The sequence below is a fragment of the Papio anubis genome, chromosome 2, assembly GCF_008728515.1.
Source record: "Papio anubis isolate 15944 chromosome 2, Panubis1.0, whole genome shotgun sequence".
In the NCBI taxonomy this organism is placed as follows: domain Eukaryota; kingdom Metazoa; phylum Chordata; class Mammalia; order Primates; family Cercopithecidae; genus Papio; species Papio anubis.
The window spans coordinates 147,896,785-147,924,604 of NC_044977.1; the positions used below are offsets into that span (position 1 = coordinate 147,896,785).

A 27,820-nucleotide genomic window follows, 5' to 3' on the forward strand; every position below is an offset into this window, starting at 1 on the left:
GTGCTGGGTACCTGCTGAGTCTTATCAGAAGGCACATTACTGTAAGATTGACCAGTGGGTTCAGGTATTGCCATTCTCATCTATCCTTACAAGGTTTCTCATCAGCTTTTCAACTAATACTCTCTGAAGCCATTGATGATCATTGCTTAGATTTGTCAATTTAACAGAAATTGAAAAACAGCGATATTCTAACACTTCTTCTGCATTTGTTAATTGCAATAATTCTATGTAGTCAACAAAATATTCCCTTCATAATTTGATCATCCTGAAGTAAGGCAGGATAAATGTTTCTTTTTCTCCAAGTTAGCAGTTTTCAGAATGATTTTTTCAATATCCTTTCAAAGGTTATCGAGGTAGTTTGCTGTTTGTGGTTGCTGGTTTTAGTAGCATTTTGAATGCATAGGTTTACATATTTATAATAGCATGTTGGAATCAATTTCAGTTATTACTCTTACTGATCATGAAATTACTCCGTCCATACAGCCAGTGGTTCAGAATCCCTGTAGTTGGATCCAGTGTTTCTGAGAAAAACAATGGTGTTTAAGTTTTCCTCCTTTGGTGATACTGAGTTTGTATTGTAATTTTTTAGATGTAAAATAATATTGTAAGGCCAGAGCAGTGGCTCACGCCTGTAATCCCAGCACTTTGGGAAGCCTAGGCAGGCAAATCACTTGAGGTAAGGAGTTTGAGACTAGCCTGGCCAACATGGAGAAACCCGTCTCTACAAAAAATACAAAAATTAGCCGGGCATGGTGGCGGGCGCGCCTGTAATCCCAGCTACTCAGGAGGCTGAGGTACAAGAATCGCTTGAACCCGGGAAGCAGAGGTTGCCGCGAGCCGAGATCGTGCCACTGCACTCCAGCCTGTGTGACAAAGCGAGACTCAGTCTCAAAAAAAAAAAAAAAAAATAGTATTGTGTTTTACTAGGAGAAAATGCCTAATATAAATCTAATAATACATCTCAGATGTGCTTCAAAATAAGCTGGAAGCAAGTAGTTTAGAGATGAAACTAGTTTGGCCACATGTTTTTAACTTTTGAAGTTAGTGTAATGATAGTTATACTACTGTTCATTATGTTATTCTCTTGCATACATTTGAAAATTTCCATAATGAGGTTTTTTTTTAATTCCATTTTACTGGTAAAAATTTTTTAAAAACTCACTACTACAGAAAAAGGAAACACACACAACCTTAAAGCCTGGTGTACAACCAATCAGTAGTTCCCTCAAAATTCTAATTAAAGTGCATGCAAGAGGAAACTAGTAACTTATCTACTCAAACTTACTTTCCACTCAAGAAAAATGTGAATATCTGAAATTAAGAAATAGTCTGAAAAGTGTCATTCTTAAAGTATTCTTTATTAAGATCATTAAAAGTTGTAGAAACAACTTCATATTATAAAGGCACAGGGAGACAGTTTGATAAAATATTCAAATTAACAGTAACTTACAGTACAAAAGACAATTTTAATGCACATACAAACCCCAAATGTCTGATTCAAAAATATTTTACTGCGTCTATTAATGGGCAATGATTAAAAATATAAATTGCTGCCATATAATAAATATCTGATAGTGAACTTCTTGATAGCAAAGTGAACAAAATATTTATTGCTTTTCACTTACATATTTTTCCCTGTAATTTTAAATTCCTAATTCTTTTACTATCTTCTCAACTTTTCCCAAAGATAAAATAAATTTCACATAATTTCATGGAGGGGAAATGGTAGTTATAAAAAACTACCTCAAGTAGCAATCACTGCTGGCAGTGTTTTCTCACTTTCTGTTCTGCAATTGCAATCACACTTCCAAAAAGAAAAGCAAATGTTTGCTAAACCATAGACAGACAACCTCTTTGTGATTGGTATTGTAAGATTTATAATGAAAACTTATCAAATATAAAAGGTGCTCCCTTTTCAAAATGTGTATTTTATTTGAAGTTTTGAGTAAGAGGTGTTTGGCAATTTTAACTACTCCCCTCAAAAATCTCCCAAAGTTGCAAAAAAGTCAGTTTAGTAAAATTCCAAGCACTTAAATGTTTCATTGAGGGCCAGTTGATATATGCAATGCACTAATATGTAAAAATTAACATAATACAACTATTTTGTAATGGAGAGCTCTTACCTTTTCCTTCCAGTTTTTAAATTGGAATTAACTTTATTGACTTCATCCTCCTATTTTTATAGCAACCTAGTTTTAGATGGTACAAGTTGAATTTCTATCACAAGACAATAAAATAACATGAATGCATTATCCTAGTTAATGCTATTTCAACTTAAGAAATATGTACATTGAAGTATTTGATAATAATTGTAAAGTTACTTAACCGTATGTAATGTTCAGACAGTATGTAGCAGCTAGTAACGTGCCTGGCACTGAGTTGATGCTTAATAAATAGTTGCTGAATAAATGAAAAAGAAAAACGTGGCTTTGGTTGTGCGTACTTTAATCACTTTCTGATTTAGAAAAAGATCAGTCTAGAGCTCACTACTGCACACTACATCAAATTTTGCTGTAAACAAAAGTAACAACTTCAAACAGAAAAATATTACCTGTTAGTGATAGTCAACTTACATACCGTAACATTTTTTAAAGAGCCCACACATTTCTATGCAAATAATTAAATTTGATGTTTTGATGTTTAACCATTAGGTAAAGAAGACCAAAGTGGGCTGACTGGCTAACTTGTCTGCTTTACAGTAATAATGATTAGTTCCTCAACAAATAAAAGGTTATGATGCCCAATTAAATTCAAACAATGGCTACCATGTTACTTTTGCAAAACTACCTACTAGTAAAAGGTAGGATAACTTTAAATTACTTGAAAGCAGTAGTTTAACTTTCAACAGAAAGAATCATCAGGAAGATCTGAATTTAATAATGATAGAGCTAGAAAACTGGAAGTAGGGTGGTAAGAATAAGTAGGTGACCAATTCTATTTTAAATTCTAAACATGAGACTAGGTGTAATATTTCTTTGGCATATGCATTACTATCTTGGACTAGCTAACACTTTTTAGATACTGGGTTGTATTTTTTTTCTGAATCAAAATTAACATCAAGATACAGATTCTAGTATATTCTTCTTAAAGCCTTTAGTAAAAGATAAAATGACATTTTGCAACATATGCCAAACTTCATGTTTAGTGTATACTTGTAATTATTGGCATAGAGGGATGTAACTGTTAAATAACCTGAAATGATACCATGCAATGGTGAAACTACAGAAGGTGGTGAAAAGAAGTATTTACATAATATAATATTTAGCTTTCTTTAAAAAAAAACACACACACAGTAAACCTGGGAATCCTGCCCTAACAGTAAATACGTACCAAATAGCACTGAATGAGAACTAGTAAAAATTTAAATGAACACCTACAGTAACCTGAATTTTCAAAATTTAATTTAAAAGAAAAACAAAAATGGGAAAAAACCCTACACATCAGAAGGAAAAATCGGCCTATAAAACAGGCCAATCTGACTTGACATTCAAAGTAAATGCAAGAGATTCACAAAATCATGATAGTAAATGCAAACTAAGTACCAAGTACCCTTTGATACACAAGTCAATGTACTATCAGACTCAATTCCAATAGCTTAACAATATTCATTAATCCACTCAAGCATTCCGGTGTAGTGGGGAGCAGCTGATGACAGCTCAAGCCTCCAAAGTATAAGAACATACTTATTTGCAGAAGCATCATGTGATTTTTGAAGTAATGTCTTATTTTGATGGATGTTAACATTAAGATCTATCAGTGCAAGTTTATCATCCTCTGAATGTAACACTTCCAAATTTCATTTTTTCAGATAGTTTTTTGGTGGTTTAGTTTTAGCCAGTGCTGTTTAAATGAAGGAAAAAAGAAAAGGTCACCATAGACTACCTCACGTTGTTACTTAATTGTGCTAGGTATTCACGCAGTTCTTTTGCAGCCTGGAATCTGCCATAGCGCTTCTTTGGGTTGGCACACTCATCCAGCAAGGCCTCGAGCCGGCCATCTTTGGCAATTTCACTTGGTGGATCATGAAGGAGTCCTCCAGAAGTGCCACGCCAGGTGGCATGTCTGGATAAGAGGTTCTGACAAACAGCATAGTAATTGTGGTCCACAGTGGCACGAGCACAAAGAATTTCTTTTGAAAATGATAAGCAAGCCTCCTTATCACAGTCATCAAACTTGCTTTCATACCATACATCCCAATTTTCAGGTTTATCTGTGAAAGGAGGAAAAGCAGAAGTAGAAAAAAAAATTTTTAAATAGTTTTCATTGCTTCCAAAAATAGAATATTTCACTAATTAATAGTATTTGTTCTACACTTTTAGGTAAAAGTATATTATAACTTTAAACATTTAAATATATAAATTCATACAAACATTCACTGAGAGCCCACCAACGCTAGGCAGAAAGATTCAAAAAGGTCCCTACCACTTACAGGTTTAGTCTAGTGACTTTCCATGGTACACAGAAAGTGCCATAAAGAAAACGACACAATGCTACAGGAATAGTGGGGAATTCGCACTTATCCCTGGGGCTGTAGAAGACTGCAAAAAGGAGAACATCTGATTTAGGTCTTAAAAGTAACAAATCTGAAAAGAAACTAGGAAAAATAGCACTCTAGGTTCAGGACACAGTATATGCAAAGGCATGGACTTAAGAGATTGTTCCATTTGGTTGACGAGGCAATAAGTTCACTGTGGCTACAGTGTGAGAAAGGTAGGTGGCAAGGAGATACAGGTGATGCTAGAGGAATAGGTCGTAACTTGTGTAATCATGACCATAATTCATTTTATAGAAAGATAACTGTAGCCTGAAGACTGGAAGGATTAAGACCATGACAGCAACTATAGAGGGCCCAGAATGAAAAGCTAGATTGGGGAAACATTTCAGGTAAAAATAAGTAAGTATATGGGTAAAGTTTAAGGTTCTAATTGGATGACAAGGTATGTACAATTGCATAATAGTGTCAATATTTTATATATAGACAACATAAATATAAAGGAGCTATAAGGTATCAGGTGGCAGCATGTCATATGTGCAACTAGAACTACACTTGACACATGAGTTTGAGATAAGAGGGATAATAGGCATATTGAGAACACATAAGCACACACGTACTTGAAGGAGCCAAGGCTTGAAAAACAAATAGCTAGCTGTATATGGAAGGAAGAGACATTTTTGGAAGAGGAAACTGCATATGGGAATACCCAGAAGTGGGCCAATTCATTCAGGAAAACAAAAGACCATTGTAGCAGAAGCACTGAGGGCAATAGACAGAGGGGTATTAAAAATGAAACACTCGAAAAATACATACATACATAAGGCTGGGCACCCGGGGTGGGCTCACATTTGTAATCCCAGCACTTTGAGAGGCGAAGGTGGGAGGACTGCTTGAGCCCACAAGTTTGAGACCAGTCTGGGCAACATAGCGAGATCCCACCTTTACAAAAAATTAAAAAATTAGCCAGGCATGGTGGTGTATGCCTGTAGTCTCAGCTACTTGGGAGGCTGAGGCAGGAGGATCACTTGAGTCAGGGAGGTCGAGGCTGCACTGAGCCGCGATCATGCCACTGCACTTCAGCCTGGGTGACAGAGACCCTGTCTCAAAAAAGAAAAAAAAAGAAAAAAAAGAATCAGAAGAGGGCCAAGTCACACAGATTACAGATTATGCCCTGGTAAGGTGTTTGGATTGTACTTCAAGAACAATGGGAAGTCATTAAAACCATTTAGGCAAAGGAGTAGTAAGATTAATGTTTTTTTAGGGTTACTATTCCAACGGAGGAAAAAACTTCAAGAAGTTGATACTAGTCAAAATCACTTCACAAATTTGCCAATTAGGTAGTTGCTAATGGCAAGGCAGAGGTCTATGTCAGGTTTTAATGGACTAAGGAATGAATAGAGGCTGAGGAAGCAGAAAGGCAATAAATACTTTTAAATAAAACAGTGGACAAGCAAGGAGAAGCAGAAGAGAATCTTATATATACTTTTTATAGGGAGGCAAAAGAAACGCTGGATATTAAAGGAAGGAGGTGGGACACTGAAGAAGGTAACTGATGTAACAAATTCTCAAAGAATCTATCTGAAAAAGAAAGACCAATGTGTGTTGTTTTAATGAGGTTTAGACAATAAAGGACACTGAGGGAGTTGCCACAGCAAAATCTCAATTTCCCTGTGAAGAAATAAAATAAAGGTAATTTACTAGAAAGTGGAAAGAAAAGGGAGTGAATGAATAGACAGAGGCTTTTGCAAAGTGGCTACTTAGAGGACCCATGAGACATTTGAAAAGAAATGACCACACTTAAAGTAGCACTAGAGCAATGCTCACTGTATGAAATGCAAGAATACAGAAGCTATATGGTTGGATTCATCTAAGGTCAGGAATTAGTAATAATTATTCCAGGAATGTCTGCATAAAATGAATTATTAAAAAATTATTTTTATAAACACTGAAATAATTATTTTAAGCTTAGGAAAATTGCACTCTGTGAATATAATAAAAACCACCTGCTTGTGTACACTTTAAAAAAGAAAGCATAGTATACGCTGCTACAATATTCACAAATGTTGGAAGAGGTAAATAGAGAGTAGAATATTTCACAGCAGGATATTCACCTCCCATAGGAGGATCTACAGGGCAAGTCAATAAATAATCAGAAAATAGTCTGGTAAGTATAAAATCTGAACAAAGGGGTGGGAAAATCAAGTATTTAATAGGATCATGCTAAGATCATGCAAAAAGTAAATGTCAACCTAATATATGGCTGTCACATAAACTTTTCCCCAGGTGCCACAAATTTTCAGCCTTTGTCAAAAGATATTCATATTACTTTTATCAGGGGGAAAGAAGGGATTAAAAAATATAAAACCCTCACCCTTTGGTTTTTCTAACTGAATTGGTTCTAGACCTACAGGCTTTGTCCCTGACGCTTTAAAACTTCCATGGCATTTAATTTTCAAAACACTTCAGACACCATCCATCTATCCTGTGAAGAACTCAAAAACAAACGGAGAGCAAAGTTTTGGGTGAGATGTAATAATCAGAATATCAAACCAAACTCACAGCTGCAGTGCCAGGAATCACCAAAATGGTTAAATAAAGTACAAACCATATTTCAAGAACCCATACAACCATTCTGTTTTTCACTTTCAGTACAGAATTCAACATATTACATGAATATAATTATATTCAACAGTTTATTATAAAATAAGTTTTACTTTATGCAATTTCCCCCAACTGTAGGCTAATGTAAGTGCTCTGAGTATGTTTAAGGTAGGCGAGGCTAAGCTATGATGCCCTGTATGTTAGATGTATTTCAAATAACAATATTTTCAACGTAGACTGGGTTTATCAAGATGTAACCCCCTAGTAAGTCAAAGAGTATCTGTATTCGTTTATTGACAGTGGTTATATAAAGCAAAGAAAGACGTGTAAAGTTGCCATCTAAGGAGGAAATTCAAGGCTCATTTCATACAAGTATAAACATTATATTGACATAGGAAAAAATGAGTAGAAAAAAATCTAAAAACTATATACTTACTTTGTCTAATTAATCTTTTGTCAGCAACCAAAACATTTTCAGCATCCACAATGATTACCTTCCCATCTCTAGGACCAACTGCAAAATTGTCAAAGCTGACGTCCAGGAGGTAGAGTGCAAATTCAAAGTCATTGTTTGTAAGCTGTTCTGCTATTTCCATTAATTGCCAAGCGAGGTCAACTCGTTTCTCCCATGGCGCATTAAAGTAACTCCACAGTTCTTCTCCAACATAATTTACAGCCACCATTCTTCCACAAGCTCCAAGATACTTTGCAAATGGCCAACCTTCATCAGACGGAAAACTCTACAAAAGAATTATCTTAATATTACAAGAGATTCTGATGAATATATCCTAGGTCTATCCTCAGATCCTTTCAGTAGAAATTGCAACTAGGAATGACTTTGGATTTTCTTACTACATTCGACAGTTTATTAGAGACTAAATTCATTTTTTCCTAATTCATACCAGTACTATGGACCTGAAAAATACTTAAATAAAGAACTTTACACTATAAAGCTAAAATAGGATGACAAGTCTTGCTTATCAAAATCTAAGAACCAAATTGATCAATAAGAGGGAAGATACTGTCTTTATTACCAAATCTGAAAGTATTTACGCTTTCCCTTATCTTCTTCACTTGTGTAAATGTAGTCAACCAATCCTTTTATTTAAACCGATAGCACTGCAGCCTATTAACCAGCAGTTATTTACCAGGCATCAGGAACTGTGTTATGGTGGCAATTAAGGGTGAACCAAACAGTCTCCATTTAGCCATGGGCTTTTATTTTAGAAAAGCATGCAGACACCAAACAAATAATTATGAATATGAAACGTGTTAGTTACTAAGCAGCAGTGCAGGTCCCAGGGGAGCATTTAGCAGGGGCCTTACCTAGTCAGGAAGCAGGTGGGGTGGAATTCAGGGAAAGATTCTTGAGAGGTGTCTTTTACCCTACATCCAAAGGTTTGGAAGGGACAAACTGATATCCTATTAATGCAACCTCCATTCTGAGCACATCTGGTCCAAGTTTATCTTGTTTCCCTTTCCCAGCCATATTTTCTGTTCTCCTTGGCCCAGCCTCAAAATTATTCTCATCTTAGCAAGGTTTTCTAATGGATTTTAAAACTACTGGGAAGATTATCATCCTAAATCAAAAGAAAAGTGTTCCATGGCCATGAACATTCATTTTCACCTTAAGTAAAATAATAGGCTTTATCTAAGGTACTTTCCACTGCTAAAATACATATTAGAAAATGAACATTGGAGAAAAAAAGGAATCAATAAATGTGTGTGTTCTGACTGATCCACCAACCAGCCGTTCCCCCAACTCTTCCCTCTTCTCGGGCCTCCCTGTTCCCTGAGACCCAACAATACTGAAAATAAGCCCATTAATCCTACTATGGCCTCTAAGTAAGCAAATGAAAAGAGTTGCAGGTCTCTCATTTGAAATCAAAAACTAGAAACAATAGGCATAGTGAAGAAGGCACATCTAAAACTGAGATAGGCAGAAAGCTAGGCTTCTTAACCCAAACAGCCAAGCTGTGAATGCAAGGGAAATATTATCAAAAGAAATCAGAAGTGCTACGACAGTGAACACACAAATGTTAAGAAAGCAAAACAGCCTTATTGCTAATAGGGAGAACGTTTTAGTGATCTGGGTGAAAGATCAAATCAGTCACAACATTCCCTTAAGCCAATACCTAATCCAGAATGAGAACCCAACTCTCCTCAATTCTATGAAGGCTCAGAGTTCAGAAGAAAAGTCTAAAGCTAGCAGAGATTGGTTAATGCAGTTTAAGGAACGAATTCATCACCATAATATAAAAGTGCAAAGAGAAGCAGCAAGTGCTGATATAGAAACCACAGCAAGTTATCCAGAAGATCTAGCTAAGATAACTGATGAAAGTGACTAATCAACAGATTTTTCAATGTAGATCAAACAGCCTTCTATTGGAAGAAAATGCTCCCTAGGACTTTCACAACTAGATCCAAGAAGTCAATGCCTGGCTTCAAAGCTTCAAAGCAAAGGCAGACTCTCTTGTTAGGGGTTAATGCAGCTGGTGACTTTAAGTTGAAAACAATAATTGTTTACCATTCCAAAAATCCCAGAATCCTTAAGAATGATGCTAAATTGATTTGCCTTCACTCTATATATGTAACAAGAAAGCCTGCATGACAGCACAATGGTTTACAGCATCCTTTACTAAATATTTTAAGCCTACCATTGAGATCTACTGCTCAGAAAAAAAGATTCCTTTTGAAACATTATTGCTCACCGACAATGCACCTAGCTACTCAAAAGCTCTGATGGGGGTGTGCAAGGAGATTCATGTTGTTTTCACGCCTGCTAACAACATCCATTCTGCAGCCCACAGATCAAGGAGTAATTTCAACTTTCATGTCTTATGATTTAAGAAATAATAATTTGTAAGGCTATCACTGCAATACATAGTAATTCCTCTAATGGATCTTGGAAGAATAAATTGAAAATCTTCTGAAAATAATTTGCCAATCGAGATGCTATTAAGTGTATCTGTGATTCATGGGAGGAGGTCAAAATATCAACATTAACACAGTTTGGAAGTAGTTGATTCCAAATCCCATGGATAACTTTGAGGGGCTCAAGACTGTAGTGGAGGCAGTAACTACAGATAGAGTGAAAATAGCAAGAGAAGCACAATTAGAAGTGGAGTCTGAAGATGTGGACGCTAAATTACTGAAATCTCACGATCAAACTTGAAAAGAAGAGGCGTTGATTCTTATGGATGAGCAAAAAAAGTGGTTTCTTGAGATGGAATCTACTCCTGGTGAAGATGCTTTGAATATTAGTGAAATGACAACAAAGGCCTTAGAATATGACATAAACCTAGTTGACAAACAGCAGTAGAGTTTGAGAGTACTGACTCCAATTTTGAAATTCTACAGTGGGTAAAATGCTATGAAAAACATGGCAAGCTACAGAAAAATCCTTCGTGAAAGGAAGAGTCGACTGATGCACCAAACTACATTTGTCATTTTATTTTAAGAAATAACTGTCATAGCCACCCTGATCAGTCAGCAGCCATCAACATTGAGGCACGACCCTCCACCAGCAAACAGATTACAACTCACTGAAGATTTGGCTCAGATGATCATTAACATTCTTTAGCCAAAAAAAAAGTATTCTTAACTAAAGTATCTATATATTTTTTAGACATAATGCTTACATACTTTAGTAGACTACAGTATAATGTAAACAGAACTTTTATATGCACTGGGAAACCAAGAAATTCACATGACTCACTTTATCATGATGTTTGCTTTATTGAGGTGGTCTGGAACTAAACTCTTAATATCTCCAAGGCATGCCTGTATCAATACTCTATTGCTAGAAACTGAACAATCTACATACACTTAGTGACCCCAAAATCAGGCTCCTATTCTTGTATCTCTTAGGAAAACAGGCAATATTAATTTTGCCCTGAGCTTTATAAAACTGTCACAACTCAATATCCTTGCATTAAAATTTTATCAACTTTAAAACAAAAAACAAATCGAGAATTATACTTTATCCAGAATTACCAATTTCAATTGCTCCCTTTCAACTATAACAATGCACAATATCTGTACTTGTTCTTTGGGTATGTAACGTTTTTCTCTTAAATTTTAATATTGCAGCTTTGTGATGAAATCCTAATTATGTAAATGAAAAACTTAGATATATATGAATCATTAATCATAGTAATTTAATTGATTCCATTTTAGTTAGGAGGTCATAGGTACTGGTTCTTTAGAAATTAGAAGTAAACACATATCTAATTTTGTGCCTTGCCTGAGAATTTTAAAATTTATTTTGGGAATTAGAAAAAGAGATTACTTGTGTCCAATTAGAAAAAGAGATTACTTGTGTCCAATGTGCAATACAAAAACTGTTGAGGAACCAAACAGCATTCTCAGCTATTCCCCTAACTTAAAATACCTCCATGACCTTGAAATTTTTGTTAGACAATTACAAAAGATTTAACTATTTCCCAGAAACATTCAGGTATAAAGACCCTGACATAAAAATGAAAGCACTAAAATAAGAAATATGTAAGATTACACAGTTTTGTCATGCAAAAAGTAAAACAAAAAACTCCTCCATACACTACTGGTATACTATTCACATGCCATATTGTAGAACAGATACAAACGTATCTTTGTGAAAATAAAATGGTCTTTGACAACAGGAGAAATGAGGAACCGGGCCAACATCTGCACATGTATAAATGCTTCCTTGTTTTTGGAACCTTTCCAACTGACAAACGGCAGTCAAAACTACACTTCATTACCCAAGTTCCCCATAGAAGAGGGTAACATATATAAGTAAATGTCACATTGAGCAACTTTATATTCATAGAGTGCTTTCTGACAATGTTAACTGAAATTCTGTTATGCCTCATTTTAAGAAGAGCACTATAGTTCTTTCATATAGTTTGCTACCTAATCTTTCGGAAGAACTTTAATAAATGAATTGACACCATTTGCTCAGATGGTAAGAATTTTTCATTGTCTAATCAAAAGTCAGATTTCATTACTGATAATACAATTCTATCAAACACACTGTAGTCCAAACAAAATCCTCAAGGAAAGCCAAAAATTTGTAATTTGCTATTAATGCAATTCGGGCTTAGAACCAAATTACCATGGTCAAGCAGAGTTTGAGAGACAAAATTTATATACGTTAGAACTTGGATTTGTTAAACGTATCAAGCAGTCAGAAAATAACTTATTCCTGATTACCAAACTCCCACAGTGCATAAAACACATTAGGTAGGATAGAAAGTTTACTGCTAAGGTCTACATTTTTCTATTTAAAAACAAAATTTAAATCAGATTTTTCAGATTGTCTAGCACAAGCATATAGTTTAAAGTAATAAAATAAAATGTGATTTTAATAAATTATTTACAACTGAACAAAATGTACAAATACTTTTCAAATGAAAAAAGGAACATTTAAATTTAGAATGATATCAGTCCTAACTCGAGATTGGAGGCACGTCACTTAATTTTGCTAGGCTTTTAATCAGGATTGAATATATGACATTAAGTGTAAAACATAGAATTTTTTAAAGTAAATGTTAACGGTTGTACAAAGGCCCAAAACAATTATATATTTACTTTTCTATAACTGTATTTTTTTAAAAAATTAAGTTGGTAATAACTAAAGAAGATGTCTTTAGAAAAGCAGCATGGTTAACTGCTAAGAGCTGAAAAAATATTAAATGCTTTCACTTTTAATTTTTAAAGCAAAATTTGTTTTGAATTTGAAGTGTAATATAAATCACGTCTAGGCATCTTTTTTAAATTTGGTTACAAAACCACAACCTACTTCTTGCATAGCATACAACTCAAATAATACTAATAACAATATTGTACATACTGACAGTATCTGAAAGCCAAGATTTCAGAAACAAAACTACTAACGTCGCCTTAAGAGAAGGTGATATGTAATGTATGTAATCAATATTAAAGACTGGAAAATTTGGATACTTTATACTCTTTATAGGAATACAGTATTTCATAAAATTTCCATATTTAACGGCCAATATAGTATATAAGTAGAAAAATGAATCTTAAATTACAATGCTAGATTGTGAAGTCCCTTCCACCCCTACATCTCACTAGCTATAACGATGGCAAAGCAGTAACTTTTCTGAGCTTTGGTTTTTTCCTCTGTAAAACTGGAATATTTGTATCACCATATTCATCAGGGCAATCTAAGGATCAAAGAAAAAAAGATATGAAAGGTACGTTGCACATTCAACACTATGTAGTAAGGAATTATTTACCGAAGTATTTACACTTTTATTATTATAAAGTTCTGGGATACATGTGCAGAACGTGCAGGTTTGTTATATAGGTATACACGTGCCATGGTGGTTTGCTGCATCCATCAACTTGTAATCTGTATTAGGTATTTCTCCTAATGCTATCCCCCTCCCCCAGCCCCGTACCCCCTGACAGGCCCTGATGGGTGATGTTCCCCTCCCTGTGTCCATGTGTTCTCATTGTTCAACTCCCACTTATAAGTCAGAACATGCGGTGTTTGGTTTTCTGTTCCTGCGTTGTTTGCTGAGAATGATGGTTTCCAGCTTCATCCCTGTCCCTGCAAAGGACACGAACACATCCTTTTTATGGCTGCATAGTATTCTATGGTGTATATGTGCCACATTTTCTTTATCCAGTCTATCATTGATGGGCATTGACTGGGTTGGTTCCAAGTCTTTGTAGGGCATGTGCACCCATGCCCAGCTAATTTTTGTATTTTTAGTGAGACAGGGTTTCACCAGTTTGGCCAGGATGGTCTCAATCTCTTGACCTCATGATCCACCCGCCTCAGCCTTCCAAAGTGCTGGGATTACAGGCAGGAGCCACCATGCCCGGCCATAAATGTCTTCTTTTGAGAAGGGTCTGTTCATAACCTTCACCCACTTTTTGATGGGGTTGTTTTATTCTTGTAAATTTGTTTTTCCTTGTAGATTCTGGATATTAGCTCTTTGTCAGATGGATAGATTACAGAAATTTTCTCCCACTCTGTAGGCTGCCTGTTCACTCTGATGATAGTTTCTTTTGCTGTGCAGAAGCTCTTTAGTTTAGTTCGATCCCATTTGTCAATTTTGGCATTTGTTGCCATTACTTTTGGTGTTTTAGTCATGAAATCTTTGACCATGCCTATGTCCTGAATGGTATTATCTAGGTTTTCTTCTAGGGTTTTTACAGTTTTAGGTCTTATGTTTAAGTCTTTAATCCATCTTGAGTTAACTTTTTTATAAGATGTAACGAAGGGGTGCAGTTTCAGTTTTCTGCATATGGCTAGCCAGTTTTCCCAATACCACTGATTAAATAGGGAATCCTTTACCCATTACTTATTTTTGTCAGGTTTGTCAAAGATCAGATGGTTGCAGATGTGTGGCGTTATTTCTGAGGCTTCTGTTCTGTTCCATTGGTCGATATATCTGTTTTGGTACCAGTACCATGCTGTTTTAGTTACTGTAGCCTTAAAGTACAGTTTGAAGTCAGGTAGCATGATGCATCCAGCTTTGTTCTTTTTACTTAGCATTATCTTGGCTATACGGGCTCTTTTTTGGTTCCACATGAAATTTAAAGCAGTTTTTTTCTAATTCTGTGAAAAAAGTCAAAAGTAGCTTGATGGGGATAGCACTGAATCTATAAATTACTTTGAGCAGTATGGCCATTTTCATGATATTGGTTTTTCCTATCCACAAGCACGGAATGTTTTTCCATTTGTTTGTATCCTCTCTGATTTCCTTGACCAGTGGTTTGTTACTTCTCCTTGAAGAGGTCCTTCACATACCTTGCAAGTTGAACTCTTAGGTATTTTATTCTCCTTGTAGCAATTGTGAATGGGAGTTCACTCATGATTTGGCTATTATTGGTGTATAGGAATGCCTGTGATTTTTGCACATTGATTCTGATTTTGTATCCTGAGACTTTGCTGAAGTTGATTATCAGCTTAAGGAGATTTTGGGTTGAGATGATGGGGTTTTCTAAATATACAATCATGTCATCTGCAAACACAGACAATTTGACTTCCTTTATTCCTATTTGAATACCCTTTATTTCTTTCTCTTGCCTGATCGCCCTAGCCAGAACTTCCAATACTATGTTGAATAGAATGGTGAGAGAGGGCATCCTTGTCGTGTGCCAGTTTTCAAAGGGAATGCTTCCAATTTTTGCCCATTCAGTATAATATTGACTGTGGGTTTGTATAAATAGCTCTTATTATTTTGAAATACCTTCCATCAATACCAAGTTTATCGAGAGTTTTTAGCATGAAGGGGTGTTGAATTTTATCAAACGCCTTTTCTTCATCTATTGAGATAATCATGTGATTTTTGTCATTGGCTCTGTTTATGTGATGGATTACATTTATTGATTTGCATATGTTGAACCAGCCTTGCATCCCAGGGATGAAGCCCACTTGACCATGGTGGATAAGCTTTTTGATGTGCTGCTAGATTCAGTTTGCCTGTATTTTATTGAGGATTTTCACATTGTTATTCATCAGGAATATTGGCCCAGGAATACTGGCCTGAAATTTTCTTGTTTTGTTGTGTCTCTGCCAGGTTTTGATATTAAGATGATACTGGCCTCATAAAATAGGGAGGAGTCTCTCTTTTCCTATTGTTTGGAATGGTTTTAGAAGAAATGGTACCAAGTCCTCTTTGTACCGCTGGTAGAATTCGGCTGTGAATCCATCTGGTCCTGGGCTTTTTTTGGTTGGTAGGCTATTAATCACGCCTCAATTTCAGAACTTGTTATTGGTCTATTCAGGGATTCGGCTTCTTCCTGATTTCATCTTGGGAGGGTATATGTGTCCAGGTATTTATCCATTTCTTCTAGACTTTCTAGTTTGTTTGCGTACAGGTGTTTATGGTATTCTCTGATGGTAGTTTGTATTTCTAGCGGTCTATTTTTTTTAATATTTTCAAAAAACCAGCTCCTGGATTCATCGATTTTTTGAAGGGTTTTTCGTGTCTCTATCTCCTTCAGTTCTGCTCTGATTTTAGTGATTTCGTGTCTTCTGCTAGCTTTTGAATTTGTTTGTTGTTGCTTCTCCAGTTCTTTTAATTGCAATGTTACGATGTCGATTTTACACCTTTCTCGTTTTCTCCTGTGGGCCTTTAATGCTATAAATTTCCCTCTAAACATTGCTTTAGCTGTGTCCCAGAGATTCTGGTATGTTGTATCTTTGTTCTCACTGGTTTCAAATAACTTATTTACTTCTGCCTTAATTTCATTATTTACCCAGTAGTCATTCTGGAGCAGGTTATTCAGTTTCCACGTAGTTGTGTGGCTTTGAGTGAGTTTCTTAATCCCGAATTCTACTTTGATTGCACTGTGGTCTGAGAGACTGTTTGTTAAGATTTTCATTCTTTTGCATTTGCAGAGGAGTGTTTTACTTCCAATTTTGTGGTCAATTTTAGAATAAGTGCAATATGGAGCTGAGAAGAATGTGTATTCTGTTGATTTGGGGTGGAGAGTTCTGTAGATGTGTATCAGGTCTGCTTGGTCCAGAGCTGAGTTCAAGTCCTGAATATCTTTGCTAATTTTCTGGTCGTTTATCTGTCTAATATTGACAGTGGAGTGTTAAAGTCTCCCACTTTTATTGTGTGGGAGTCTAAGTCTCTTTGTAGGTCTCTAAAACTTACTTTATGAATCTGTGTGTTCCTAGTATTAGGTGCAAGTATATATAGTTAGCTCTTCTTATTGCATTGATCCCTTTACCATTATGAAATGCCCTTCTTTGTCTTTTATGATCTTTGTTGGTTTAAAGTCTGTTTTATCAGAGACTAGGATTGCAACCCCTACTTTTTTTGTTTTGTTTTGTTTTTTTGGCTTTCCATTTGTTTGGTAAATGTTTCTCCACCCCTTTATTTTGGGCCTGTGTGTGTCTTTGCATGTGAGATGGTTCTCCTGAATATAGCACACTGGTGAGTTCTAACTCTATCCCATTTGCCAGTCTGTGTCTTTTAATTGGGGCATTTACACAATGTACATATAAGATTAATATTGTTATGTGTGAATTTGATCCTATCATTATGATGTTAGCTAGTTATTTTGCCCGTTAATTGAAGCTGTTTCTTCACAGTGTCAATTATCTTTACAATTTGGTATGTTTTTGCAATGGCTCATACTGGTATTTCCTTTCTATATTTAGTGCTTCCTTCAGGAGCTCTTGTAAGGCAGGCCTGGTAGTGACAAAATCTCTCAGCATTTGCTTGTCTGGAAAGGATTTTATTTCTCCTTCGCTTATGAAGCTTACTTTGGCTGGATATGAAATTCTGGGTTGAAAATTCTTTTCTTTAAGAATGTGGAATATTGGCCCCCACTCTCTTCTGGCTTATAGGCTTTCTGCAGAGAGATCTGCTGTTAGTCTGACGGGCTTCCCTTTGTGGGTAACCTGACCTTTCTCTATTTAAAATTTTTTAATAACAATTCCAGACATTCATCAAGAGATATGCTTATTTTCATGCACCTACTAAACACCTACTAAAACGGCATCTACAAATAATGAACCCCCTTCCAAATAGAGTGAAGAATCACTAAATTAGAAAAACATCTTTACTGAGCTCTAGTAATTTCTAATTCATAATGAAATATATAGACTAGTCACTAAACCTTTAAAACCACTGATGCTATAAGAAATGTAGACAGCATCCACAAGCACTAAAAGTGCAAGAAATTTAAAAACTGGAAACATGTACACACATAAACACAGTATTTTAACTGGCTTTTTATTTATTACTGATAAGCACAAAACAAATTCCAAATGCTGAAATAACCTATAATTTACCAAGATCAAAATCAAGTATTTTATGTGATCAATAAAAAAAATGTAAAATCAAAGAAATTTAGAGTTTAATAGTACCTCAATTGTAAATCCCATTCAATCTTATTAGTACAGTGTTAAATGATTTACCTAAAGTCACACAGGTAGTAAGAAGCAAATTTAGGTCAAGCTATAATTACCTTTGCAAGAGTCAAAATGGATTCAAAAGATAGATTAATACAACCCCCTCAAGCCAATATCCTTCTGTTGAAGTTAAACTTTATTAGTTTGGGGTGGCTTTTTTGGGTTTTTTGTTTCTATTTTTGTTTTTGCTTATTTACCATCTATTTAAGAATTTTTCAGATTTTATAAAGGTAACAGGTTATATATTACATAGCAGCATTCCAGAAGCCATTATGCTGGAAAAATAATGTAAGATTGATTATTTACCCTAAGTGATCTCCACCTAGGCTGAGACCTAAAGGAAGATTTTAATATTAAGCAGACTGGAGATGGGGCAGTTTAGGCACATGAAAATCTTCTCAGAAATGAATAAAAGACCAAAGCAGCTGCAGTGAAATGAATGGAGAAATGACTTGAGGTAATGGAATCTGGAAAGTGAAGCAAGGACCAGATCATGTTGGGACTTACAGAATCAAACAGAAATCTTCAACACAGGCTTTACAGCGTGGTCTATGTGTATGTCGTGCAAAAACAAACACACGTTAAAATCTTAATGTTCAAGATTATCTTACATACTGAAATCAAACAGTATGCTGTGGTATATTTATTCTAAAAAACAAGTCTTTAAAATATCACAATAATACCCTTTGATCAATATTCATCATCCTGCCAGGTTAATAAGGCCATTTCACTCTATCATGTTATAACACAGTCATGAAAAAGGTAGACATGGAATATATGAGTAAAGATACATAAATTAATACATTTTGGTTTTATTTATTTACTTACAAACAATAAATGATATAAGACTAATAGATTAAAATAGAGTCTACTTAAAAGTGCTTGCATTCTTTTTTCTCCTACATGACCAAAAACATTATATACTAAATTTAAAAGATCAAAATTCCTTTTATACAATATAAAATATTTTATAATACTTCATTACCTCATAAGATTCCACTAAAAGGAACATAGCTTTGCAGTTGGCCTTAAGAGAGAAAACGAATACAGACCAAGAGATGTGTTACCATGCAAGACTGATTTTTGTTAAAGTTGAAAGTTCTTAGTATAAATAAACTAACTTCAAAAAAACTATTAATAAAACATACAATCTAAAATGTGAATACCGATTTTCTACATAACTGGCATTTCTACAAAAAAATTAAAAAGTTTAAGCTTGAAAATACTCTTACAAAGTATATGTCATCAAAAGGATAGAAAATGTTTAAAGGGGCCAGGCACGGTGGCTCACACCTGTAATCCCAGCACTTTAGGAGGCCGAAGAGGGCAGATCACCTGAGGTCAGATGTTCAAGACCAGCCTGGCCAACATAGTGAAACTCATCTCTACTAAAAATACAAAAATTAGCCAGGCGTGGTGGTGTGCACCTGTAATCCCAGCAGCTGAGGCAGGAATTGCTTGAACCCGGGAGGCAGAGGTTACAGTGAACTGAGACCATGCTACTACACTCCGGCCTGGGTGACAAAGAGAGACACCGTCAAAAGACAGACAGAAAAGAAAGAGCGAGCTAACTTAAGTTTTAAAATTATTTTTTAAAGCCCAAATTTGAATGAAATCACATTGTAGTAACACACATGTTGTAACAGCTGTTCATAAAGATTAGTCAACTGTACTGGTGACAGACTAATGTGTTCACAGTTTGGTGAACTGTCTGGAGGGGAGATATAGTAAAATTACTGGGATGATTTAATGGTTACTGAATTTTTGCTAAAATTTCTCTAAGATCTTAGCTTCTTAATTTATACTGCTAAATAGCAGCCAAAATCCATGGCAAATACTGTAGAAGATTAACAATTTCAAGATTTTAAAGTCCTAGCATATGTCCTATTTATTTCATGAAATAATTTTCTGAATGCCATTTTCCACCCACCTCAAATTCCAACAATATTAAGCAATGCCTTGGAAATAGTAAAGTTGTGTTATTTTACTGAATATCATGTCCAACAGCTGTATCTAAAATTGGAAACTGATGTCAAAACACATTTTTAAAAAACTAAATTTAACAGAAATACATTATCTTTTAGAATCAATTGCTTAAGAAATGCTGCCCCCACCAAAAAAAAAAAAAAAAAAAAAAATCACTTGTTCACAGGTTTTAAAAATGCGTAAGTTTACTAGTGTCAACTGACCCTTACTGTGTCCCAAGGGTGTACAGATCAGTTCCTGGCGCTATTGACCAATTCCACATAATTACTGTCAGATCTTTTCACTTCAGAGTAAACCTCAAAAAAAGCATTAAAGAAAAAATACAAAGAAGACACTGAAGCATCATACTTACTTCAGATTACAAATATTTTAAGATTCTAAGTTCCAGACTTAACCTGTTTTTTTGTACTACCATTTACAAATGTACTAAATAGAATTATTAAACTATAATAATGATTTAGAGAAAAAAAAGTAACTATTTGCTTTTTATTTCTTAATCCTTATCTAAACCCTCTTTCCTAACATATTCATTCTATTCAGTATACTTCATATGAGACAAAACCTTAACCCCCTTTTAAACTGCTATTCTTAAAAAATTATAGCCTGAATAGGTACATATGATGTATGTATATGTAAGGACGGTGACATTTCAATGCCTGCAATAAGAAAAGTAGGATTTTTACATTTCTAAGACAGATATCAGCATAATGTACTAAAGAACTTTTAACTATTATAGCTGACTAAAAATGGAATAAGCTGATTTTCAAAGACATAATACACTGTAAAAAGCTTTACAGCTGAAAACATTTAACACATATTACTTGAATAATCCTTTCTCCTTTAATCTTTAAAACAATCCTGTTAGGTAAGTATTAACAACCCCATTTTACTGGTGGAAAAAACTTAGAATCTGAAACATTAAGTGACTTGCTCAATACCATCCAACAACTTTGTGGTAATACAGAATGTGAACCGGATGCTCTATCAATACTGTCTCCTCCACCCTTCCTCCCACTCTCCACCTCCATCTATTGGCAAAATCTCTGAAACATTCCCTGGTACCATTCCTATCAATATACAATGAGATGTCCCTCCATGAGTCATGTGACAGTGTATATATACACCTTTTGTATAGGGCTTATTACATTACATGGATTGTATATTAATTAGTCACTTGTGTACCTACCTCCTACATAGTAAGCTACTTGTTTCCTAGGGCCGGTTTTCCATCTTTTCAATCCAAATGCCTTGTCACAGATTGTAAAATGAACAGACAAATTCAGTTCTTTTGGTTATAAATTCAAAGAGTTCCCAAGAATTTCACAGACAACTTCCTATCACCTTATACTAACCTCACCTTACACTAATAATTTTCAGTCATTTTACAATCATTTACTAAAGTTCATCAAGTGTATTAGAAAAATGCAAGATTTAAATTATAAGGCCATGATTTAACGTATAGGTAATGAGTGAAAGTGAAGAAAGAAAAAGTCAGCATTCTGTGAAGAGTCAGCAGCAATGACAGAAAAATAGGAAGTAAGCCAGAGACCACAAACCAGAAAAACAGAATAAAAACCAGTTTGACAATCCCCTGGGAAGCTGGACACCCATGTCCAGAAGACCTATAAAAACAAGCTTTCTATTTCCCAACATGTGTGAAGAATATGTGCTAACCTATGCAATGGAAATATAAAGAATAGTTCAAAGACTAGACAGAAGTATACAAAGAACAAAATTCAGAATGGTCAAAAGATATGGATACGTCCAGAAACTAGACCAGGATGCCAAATGACTTTGCTCTACTGATTCGGAAGTGATGCTTTCTTAAGAGTGATTGTCCGTTTCTAGGGTCTTTGTAAAATAAAAGTCCCCACCCCCTTTTTGGACTTGAGGTACACAGAATTGTTTTATTATTTTTGTTTATCTTGAACGGCAATCAAAAGTGTAGTATCAATGGACTCTCAGATGAAAAGCCACAAAAAGTCCATAAACTTACAAAATTCATTAGATTAAAAACTGCTCTACTAGGAACCATGTCCAATGTGTTTTGAAGCCGAAATCTAGGAATACAGTAACTAAAGAAACAGCCAGTGAGGGAGAAGTAGGTGGTTCCTTAAGCTGTTGTTTGAAAAGAAAAGATCTTGCACACTATTGCCTCACAAGATCCTTAGCTACCCTTAACTCCACATATTTCCCCTTAAAGGAAGGTTTTGGTTTTGGTTTTGTTTTAATCTGATTTCATGTGTGTAGGGGGTGAGAAAAAAGGCTTGAAAGACAGCATCCAACTCCCAATCCCCTTTCAGAAGAGCTTAATTAAACCCACTCGTTAAAGTCAAGTTCAAAAGAAAACAACAACAAAAAAACCCCCAAATTTCTCAAGTCAAGAGTTTGGAAGCCCCAGAATGTTGGGGCTGAAAGGAGCTAATCCAATAGCTTCATTCTATAAAGAGGAGAGTGAGTCCAACAGTAAAAATCTATCAACTTTTCTAAAGTACCATTAGCTAAATAATCTATTTGTTTACTTCAAAAACTCTATTTTTACCAGTGAACTTAAAAAAATATGTTGTTCCCTATATAAATTACTTTTAAGGGCAAAAACATTCATTGGAGGTTTTCTACAAAAAAATAAAGTAAAAATGGACAAAAATCAGTATAACTAAACTATGGTTGATATTCAAAATCACTGTTATTTTTAAGGTGATCCATACCCCACATGAGCTTCAAAACAGCTGATCAAATGCACCAGGCAGTTACAATTACCTTTATTTAATATCTAACATTTATGGAATGCTTACAATTTGTCAGATACTACGTGAAGTATTTTGCATGTATTACAGCATTTACAAGAACAGAGAAACAAGCTTAAAAGCCATAGCTTAATGATAGTCACATACTATAAAAATAAAGTAAATCCTACTAAAATTATAATTCAGAAAATGTAAGGCAAATGAAGTTCCACAAATAGTAAAACTCCCAGCTCTTCCCCCTAAACAAAGAACTTTCTCCATTTCCTACAAACAAGACCATCTTCACTACATTCAGGTTATAAAGTCAGAGACTCTGTCTGAACTTCAAGAAATCCAGACAGCATTTCTCTTTCTCTCTTTCTGTAAGTTCAATAGGTGAAATACAAATACTGACAGAAAAGTTATCAACCATAACTTGTCGTCTTGCCAATTACTTCAATAACTCAATTTTTGAATACTCCAAGACTCCTATTTACACAATATAAAAATCAACATAGTTCCTCTCCTCCATTTTTCTCCACAGGATTACAGTATACTTGGCACTAAAATACACCTCTTAGTAAAGTAAAAATGTGAAGACGAAAAGAGAGTATTAGAACAGAAGATAAAGGTACTACTAGCATTCTCTTGTTGCTTGATGTTTATAAACATTTTTTTGAAGACAATAATTCTATGGATAAACTGTTGTAAACTAGTGAAACTATCCAACAATAGGAAGAAAGCCGTACTCTCAAGCCATTTCATATAGGGAAATTTATATTACAAATCTATACAGCCTTACATAGATAAGGTATGTGTGTACACATCTTACAGACACTTAGTATCTTTCACCTCTCCTTTCAAGGCATAATAGCAACTTCAAATTTTACTGTTTTTTTTCAAATCAGAAGAGGTGAGTTTAATGGATTAAATTCATAAGTATTTTTCAGTTCTTAACCACCTTCTCAAAAGAAATTTTTACATGCTTATTCTGAAGCATTCTTAATACACTGGAAGTTTTGTTAAGAATACTTTGATGAAGTCAGTTCGAAGACTTTTTTTCCCCTAAAGTTGTTAATTTCTGGACAATGTAAGAAAAATCTAGTTTGTCACCAGCTGTCCAAAAATTCGACAAGTAGCTCCCTCTCCTGGACGAAAAAAGTGAGTTCCTCTTAAAGCTGTAAAACATTTGTACTCTTAAAAAAATTTTTTTTTAATACATGAAGTAATAAACAGCCAAATCTGAGTTTTTCTATAAGTATCAATTAATATCTCAATATTACTGTAAACAGCTATAAACAGTTTTATAGAAACCTGTATAAATACTAAAAATGTAGTTTCCTAGCTAACAAAGGTAATGAACATCATAATTTGACTTACTGTACAGCAACCTTTGTACTTGACCACAGAATGTTGAGATACCTTCCATTTTGGTGGTTTTATACAATCATCAGTCCTCAAGTATATTGTTCAGACTTGTAAATTCACTAGCTTTTACCAAAGATCAAGTGATTCTACAAAGAAAGCGGCAGCTCTACGAAGACTTTTACTTAAAAATATCTTCTTCCTCTACTTGCTTGTTAATCCAGTTTTAAAAAAATAACATGCCTATATGACTGGTTGGTGCTAAAGACCCCTAAATTATACTACACCACACGTAATTAGCTATAATTATAATACATATATTAGTATTAGTACTATTGCCGGGAACTGGGTTGTGTAAATTTAAAATGTAATTTACAAATCTCACACTCTAAAATGTTGAGACATGTTTCATCACATACCAAAAACAAATTGTTATCCTATGGCCCATCTATTTATCCACTCAGAGCAATTGTGCCATTATGTGTCATATATAAGAAAATAATTGTGCATTTTCAAAAAAGGCTGTTTCATCACTAAAGATGAGAAGAGATAAAGAGTACGTTTGAGGGAAAAGTTAAACAGAAAACAAGATAAAAGCACACTTTATCTCAACTAAAAAGTAAACTGAGAATGCCATAAGTTCAAACTTAAAAAAATATAAAACCTTCCTGCACAAAGCACAAATTTACCTTAGCGAAAAATCAGATGCCAAAGTTTCTCAAATTTAATGCTATGACTACACTTACAAAGAACTGGCTACACAATGTTCTTAAAATATCAATTCTACTATTAGTTGTTACTAGTACACCACTATTCAAAATTACCTAATAAAAAAATCTTTCAGTAGGGACGCCAGCATCTTAAGTATAGTAAATGTATATTACACTAAGATAGCTCCTTGCTAAATTTTTGGGTCTCAGAGAATTTGTCCGGGTATCTACTTCAGCAAATTGCTAACACAATCTCCATGAACCAACCTTGTTAATATAAACAAGGCTTTTTTTCTTTTTTTTAAAGATAGCTTAATGAGAAACTTCAGTTCAAGTGTATGTACATCACAGATATAGGCTAAACCTTTAGAGACTGACTAGTTTGGGAACTACTGAAAAAAGAAAATTTCATGGAAAGTTTAACCAGTTTTATGCATCCATTCAGTTAGGAGATACAGCAGTATTTAAAATACACTCTGACTTTAAAATTAACCCAATACACATAGCCTCTGATGTCCTGAAATTTATTAAGACCCACACTAAAGTTTCATTTGAGGCAAAATATTTGTTTTACATTATTTGGCTGAACTAATCAAACGAAGCTGGTTTCTTTTGGCTAAAATGGATAGTGTGGAGCTTGAGAAAAGAAAGTAATATAAATAAATCTGCACTTTCCCATTCATGCATTTTAGATTAAAAAACAAACAACAAAAAAAAAAACACCCTGTACAAACCCTCCAGCCCTCAGTGACATTCTTAAAAACCCAGAAAGAATGTGAAGTATACCAAAATTACTTGTGAACTTTAAATCATTTTTTTCTCTTGTCATGGAAAGGAGCACGGTAACTTTTCCTGTAGACAGCAAGAGAAACCACAACCCCACAGCTGTAATCACTGTTCAAGGACACCGCACTGAAGCCGGGTGGGAATGTGCAGAAACAAGTAAATACTCCGAAAGTAAACAGTGTTTTTGTTTTTTGTTCTCTTTTTGATGTCACCAGTAAAGAGATTCCATCCTATTCCCCTAAAAGACACATTACTTTTCAGAATAAAATCAGACGAAAGCAAATAACGCAATTGGCGAAAGGCAAGAATCTCCTCCCCTGATACTCGCTCTGGCCTACTATTTCATCTCCCTTCAACTAGATTACCAGATGAATAGGGCAGGTCACAGGATCAGGATGAAAATGTCCTTCTGGCCTTAAGCCCTCCCAGCCAAGTCCGACGCTGCCTTACTTTTCCTGTTTCTCTGATTCTAATCCCACCCAAAGCTCGGCTCACGGATTAACCCCACCCCGGCCACTGTCCCATTCTCCGACTTCATCCTCCCCAACTTGTCCCCAAATTAGCTATCCAAATGACTGCCAGGTAAATGAGGGAAAACAAAGACTCTGAAACCGAAGTTAGGCCAGCCACCAGCGCCAGAAAAGAAGAGCGAACGCGGTGTAAAACACTTCAGAAGAACTAAGAAAGGGTCCAAGGGCTCGTGAACAGCCTGCGCCGCGGACCTGCAAGCCCCGGCAGATAAAAGCAGAAAGGCAGGGAAGCGAGCGGAAGGAAACTCGCGGCAGAGACATTTTGGGGAGCGTTAAGAGACGCACTCCCTCTGGCGTTGAAGGATCCGCAGTCAAATCCGAAATGCGCCCGAATCTAGGTGACAAGAGCATACTCTCCATCAGCCAGGTCGCCCTCGGCCTCCCTACACAGCCCCAGGGCTCCCCCGGAGCCGCCCCTTCCGAAGCCTGCAGCCTGGCCCAGCCGGGCCGAGTCCGAACTGGCGGCGAGCGCGGACGGAGCCACTTCTCCCGACTCCGGTTCCCACGCGCGGCCCCTCCCAGGACGCCCCCCGCCCTGGCTCCGCGCCTACCTGTAGCACCAGCGGCTCGGGGTTGAAGGCCAGGGTCAGCAGCAGCTGCATGCGCTCCGAGTCCTTCAGGTTGCGGAGCAGGAAGCTGCCCGAGTCCTTGGTCTCCGCGTAGCGGCGCACCAGGCGGTCGAGAAGGCGCTGCGAGGGGCAGTGCACCAGGTCCGACCAGCCCTCCACCGCCTCGGGCGTGAGCAGACGCACGTCGCCGTTGAGGCGCGCGAACTCGGTCCGGGGCATGGCTTGCAGCAGGTCGCAGCGGGGCCGGCCGGTGGCCCGCTTGCAGATGCTCTGGTCGAGCTGCGCCAGCTCGCGCTGCGAGCCAAGGCGCTTGAGCACCACTCGGCGGCGGCCGCCCTCGCGGGGCTCGCCGTACTGCGCGAAGTACACGTTCTTCACGTTGAGGAAGTCCAGCAGGCGCAAACGGCCCCACGCCTCGAACACCACCTGCCCGTTGAGAAAGCGGCGGCACCAGCTCGTGCCGAAGCACGCCGGGCACTTATTGAGCTGCAGGAAGCGCCGGTCGGTCAGCTCGTTGCGCTGCCAAGAGGCGAGCAGCGACGGCGAGTGCAACACCATCAGCACCAACAGGCTGCCCAGCGCCGCCAGCTTCAGGGAGCGGGACAGGCGGCCCAGCTTCGGGGGCACCAGGCGCCACATACCGCCCGCCCGCCCGCAACGGGAGGGCGAGGGCACCCCCGGGGCGCCCCCGCCGCGCCAAGACCCGGAGAGCTACCGGCAGGAACCCCGGGCGAGAGAAGGAGCGAGCGCGGGGGCTGGGGTGGAGGACGGAGTAGGTGTGTGAGAGAGGAAGACGGGGAGCGGGAAGACGCGGGCCTGAGCGGGCTGCGACTTCTCCTAGTCAGTAGTCTCCACAACTCTCGAGCTCCCTCCTCCTAGCTCCCCGCCCTCCGACTCCGGCGGCGCCTCCTCCACGCCAGCCAAGTTATAGAGGAGCGGGAGGGGGAGGGAGCGCGGGGGCCCGACGGCCGCGCGCCCGTGCCCGCGCGCACGCGCACTGCCGGCTTGGCACGAGAGCTGCGGCGGCAGCCAGCCACGACGAGTGGGGTCTGCGAGGAAAGGAGGGACTCACGGAAAGGGAAGAGGAGCTGGGATGTCTCACACCCACAAGCGGGAACGCACGTCCCAGAGCCGCACACCCCTGCTTGTGCGCGTCGG

At 36.9% G+C, this 27,820-nt stretch overlaps 1 protein-coding gene across 2 annotated transcripts; it reads right to left on the reverse strand.

Moving 5' to 3' along the window:
• Window positions 1–1,337: 1,337 nt before the first annotated feature.
• Window positions 1,338–27,811, reverse strand: DIPK2A (divergent protein kinase domain 2A). Of its 2 annotated transcripts, none has more exons than XM_003894993.3 (3): window positions 26,645–27,811; window positions 7,533–7,836; window positions 1,338–4,210 (listed from the first exon to the last, which is right to left on the reverse strand). In XM_003894993.3, the coding sequence occupies exons 1-3, from the start codon at window positions 27,299–27,301 to the stop codon at window positions 3,879–3,881; spliced, it is 1,293 nt and encodes a 430-aa protein (XP_003895042.1). In that variant the 5' UTR covers window positions 27,302–27,811; the 3' UTR covers window positions 1,338–3,878. The 2 variants fall into 2 exon arrangements, with proteins under 2 accessions (XP_003895042.1, XP_031519565.1); XM_031663705.1 differs by lacking the exon at window positions 26,645–27,811 and adding an exon at window positions 8,423–10,604.
• Window positions 27,812–27,820: the final 9 nt, after the last annotated feature.